The sequence below is a fragment of the Chenopodium quinoa genome, unplaced genomic scaffold (assembly GCF_001683475.1).
Source record: "Chenopodium quinoa cultivar QQ74 unplaced genomic scaffold, ASM168347v1, whole genome shotgun sequence".
NCBI lineage: Eukaryota > Viridiplantae > Streptophyta > Magnoliopsida > Caryophyllales > Amaranthaceae > Chenopodium > Chenopodium quinoa.
The window spans coordinates 3837686-3841352 of record NW_018742523.1 but is presented as its reverse complement, the minus strand read 5'-3'; the positions used below and the strand labels follow the sequence as shown (position 1 = coordinate 3841352).

General features: G+C 35.7%; 1 protein-coding gene across 1 annotated transcript; it reads right to left on the bottom strand.

Moving 5' to 3' along the window:
* Positions 1 to 3227, bottom strand: LOC110720008 (lecithin-cholesterol acyltransferase-like 1). The gene is made up of 2 exons (XM_021899004.1): positions 2635 to 3227; positions 1 to 1335 (listed from the first exon to the last, which is right to left on the bottom strand). Exons 1-2 carry the CDS (start codon positions 3054 to 3056, stop codon positions 402 to 404), a joined length of 1356 nt encoding a protein of 451 aa, XP_021754696.1. The 5' UTR covers positions 3057 to 3227; the 3' UTR covers positions 1 to 401.
* Between the last annotated feature and the right edge of the window lie 440 nt (positions 3228 to 3667).

The window sequence follows — 3667 nt, the reverse complement described above, 5'->3', positions numbered from 1 at the left end:
TTTTTTTTTACACTAACTATGCTTTATATACTAGACTAGATACATTCACGACCGGCCCTTAAAAGTCATGTCAAAATTACAAATATATATCTAAGCTTTCGTACATTAACCCCACACACATCGCCGTGCACATAAGTTTAGTAATTCAGTAACTTAAGCCAAAAATGAGACCCTTTAGTATTTGGGCTCTTCATAAGCGCATAGGTTGCACCGGCCCGGCTTGAGATCCAATAGAATACATGCTAAAAAAAAAGAGTACCCATGTAAGTTTATGAACCCGTGCACCGTGCTGAGATAAGCATTACTCAATTTATATCTATATCAATGTATAGCAAGTAATGACACAAAATATAACCAATGTACGTACAAAAAGCTATAATGGCTTGTTTTAGTACTTTGTATTAAACATTCTTTAGTTTTCCTCCATTAATTAAACAATTTGACTCCAAAACATCTGAATTTACTTCAGAAACTACCTCTAAAATCTGATCAAGTGATCTGTGATCACTTAATACAGACGTATGTGACACCCCATTTATGTTAATGATCTTTAATGGTTGATTTTTCTCATTCATCCATTCAGATTGAACTGCTAGCAAGCTCAACAAATTTACTGTTCCATCCCCATCACCCCATATAATAGAAGGTTGCTTATCAAAACCCTTGTCATCGTAGAACAAAGTCTCCGGCGTATCAACTCCGCTTCCAATTATGCAAGTGATTGGTACCTTAGGGGCTGTTAATTTTTCAACCATGGGTAGAACTCGAGTTTTATAGGGATATACACCTTGCGAAAATCCAATATCGGCAAGAAATTTTGGTATGTCCTTTGCAGTGTAATTAGCATTTGGGGTGATCACTAGGGACTTTGAATGTCCAAATATTCTAGGACACGGCATGAGCCATAAGTTACTTTCGGAGCTTCTTTGTTCTTCCCTTACTAACAATGGCTTGACTAACGGGACTCCTAGGGTGTACCCTGACGCGAAGGTGAGCATTTCTTGAATAGTTCCACCCCACGGCGTTGATAGTGCAATGAAGTGCTTGATGTATTTCTCTCGCCAAGATAGGGTGTTACGTAAAAGAAGTTGGTGGACAAATAGGCCTCCTAAACTGTGGGATATAATTACCACTGGTTTTCCTCCATTCACTGCACTAGCATTTTCAATGAGATCTTTGAGGTCTTGAAGGTATTTGGATCCGACATGGCATGAACGGCCTTCTGGGGCTAAGCCATAACGAAAATCATATGAAGCTCCAAAGAGGGTTTTGCTTTCTATGTATCCAATTTCTTCCAATGATTCTACAAGAGGTGCCATGTATCCTGAGATCAGCCTGTTCATGATAGAATAACATGAGTTAATAAGGCAATTACTTAAGCTATAAACATGTAGTTGTGATTTATAGTGGCCTATGCTGAAACGAAAACTGTATACTAAGATATGGGAACATGGCAAGTTCATCCTCTTTTGTCTATCCCACAAAAATCTTGTGTACATTAAAAATGCTTCAAACGAATTACAGGGTATAGATATAGAAATAAAGAATAGAATATCATGCAGGAGATCAGACTCGAGAACATTATATCGAAAATATAACACAAATTATTCTAACTAACTAGTTTTACCAGCTCACTTATGGACTTCCTCCTCTTCTACTCTATGAACTTTACTTAAGTCTGAAAAATGTTTATTAGGAGAAAGATAAATAATTTCTACTAGGACCTTAAATCCGAATCTGCTAAGCAATGCCCTCTAATCTAACAGCTAAGTGAGTATGAGAAACAAAATCCTTATCCAACCTTAAAGCTCAGTCTAGATAGCCAAGATAGGAGTATTATTTGACACGGCCAGCAAGAAGGCATTTGAATGTTGATCTACAATAGCTTGGTTCTTAATTCAAATCACCACTCCAGTTGTAGTCTGAAATTCCAAATCATAGGTTAACAAGGCAATATAGTCGGAATCATGAGGCATCCTGTCCTGCAAGCAGAGGTATCCTCAGAAATTTTCCCATGGTTCGACTAAAGATGTGCATAACATTGCAATTTTTTAATAAAGGGGACTTCTGCCTAAAATTTGCAAATAAAGTTGTGCATAACATTGCAATTTGTTAATAAAGGGGACTTCTGCCTAAAATTTGCGAATAAAGTTGTGCATACCATTGCAAATAAAGTTATGCATAACATTGCAGATAAAACTTTGCAGTACCAAAAGCTCTTCTAAAATTGGTGACAAATTAAGGCTAAATGAGTGAAGGCAGATTAGATAGAATAGGATATCTATCCTTAAAATGGCACCACACCCTTATACATCGATCTGAGGTACGCTCCTTGCATTTATTCTCAATGACATTTTGTGTCTTTTCTTTATTTCATTATCGTTTTCATTTAATGTTTTATTTAGTTGTTCCGTAACCTAGATTTGCTATTCAATCCCGCTTGACGAAATTTAGTATAAACACAAGTCATTAACAATGTTGTCACCTTACTCTTAAATTAACGCATAAATAAGGTTGTCCTAAATCATCTTACAACATACTTTCCATCAAACACAAACTTAGCTAATCCATCTAATTAAATAACATACATAAATCAATTAATCAAATATTGAAAGAAAGAATTAAGCAACTTACTTAAGGTTGGGATCAAGGTAAGAAAGGGACTGAGTAGAACCAAAGTGCGGGACTCTAGTTTCAACGCCAGGAGCATTGAAGTAATCATCAGAAACAGGGTCATAATGTAACATCATCCTCTCAGCAAAACACTTTGTATAAGGAGCAAGAAGAACACTCGCATCGAACCATATTCGATACCAACCATCTTTATCTTTGTGCAAAGGCCCTGGATATGCCCTGCAAATAAGGCTCGATGGCTTGTATTTTGCCGTCAGCCGAGCTTCTAGCTGGTTGCCACCACTCCCAGGGACTAGAACTATTGGGTGAAGGCTGCTGCTGATTGGTATGCAGAGTATGTGTAACATTATAGTAATAATTATGGCATAGTAGTTGACGTTTGTTAAGGTGATGAAGGATGTTGAAAAATACGAATACTTCATTTGCTGTAATGAACTGAGGTGTAGTTTATGTTTCAGATAGCTTTACCAAAGTAGTGTCGTGGGAGGGTAATGTGTGGCAGAGAATGTGTAGACGTACCTAAGCTGGTTGTTATTGTTACGCTTTAGTGGTATTGGCTACGTGGGCTTGAGTCCATGTAATGTTTACCAATTTTGCAAAACTAGTCTCAATAAGTTTTGTAAAAGACCGGTGTACGTTGATTTTATTATAAAACGGTTAGTTCGAAGGTAATTTTAACTATTTTTAGGGTAATTTTAATCCATAAAGGGTAACTTTTAATTTGTCGTTGATTTGAATTTTATTTCATTGTGCAATTTCTTATACATTCATGATTACATAATATAAAGACTAATATGAATAATTTAATACATTATAAGTTTTTTGTAAGATAAACTTTATTATTAAAAAAAATAATAACTTTTGTAGTATAAAGGGTAACTTTAAATACATTTAAGATAACTTTAATTCGTCTCACAATAAATTAATATACACCCGCCTTTTTGGAAAATTTGTGAACTAATCCAACTTGATTGATTGGACTTACGGAGTGCAAGAATAATCTCTATTATACTCCCTCCGTCCCAATATATAG

Coding starts and splice junctions, on each gene's coding strand:
- LOC110720008 (XM_021899004.1), bottom strand. CDS start 3,056: ATGAAGTATTCGTATTTTTCAACATCCTTCATCACCTTAACAAACGTC. Junction 1,336..2,634: donor TACCTTGATCCCAACCTTAA/GTAAGTTGCTTA, acceptor TATCATGAACAG/GCTGATCTCAGGATACATGG.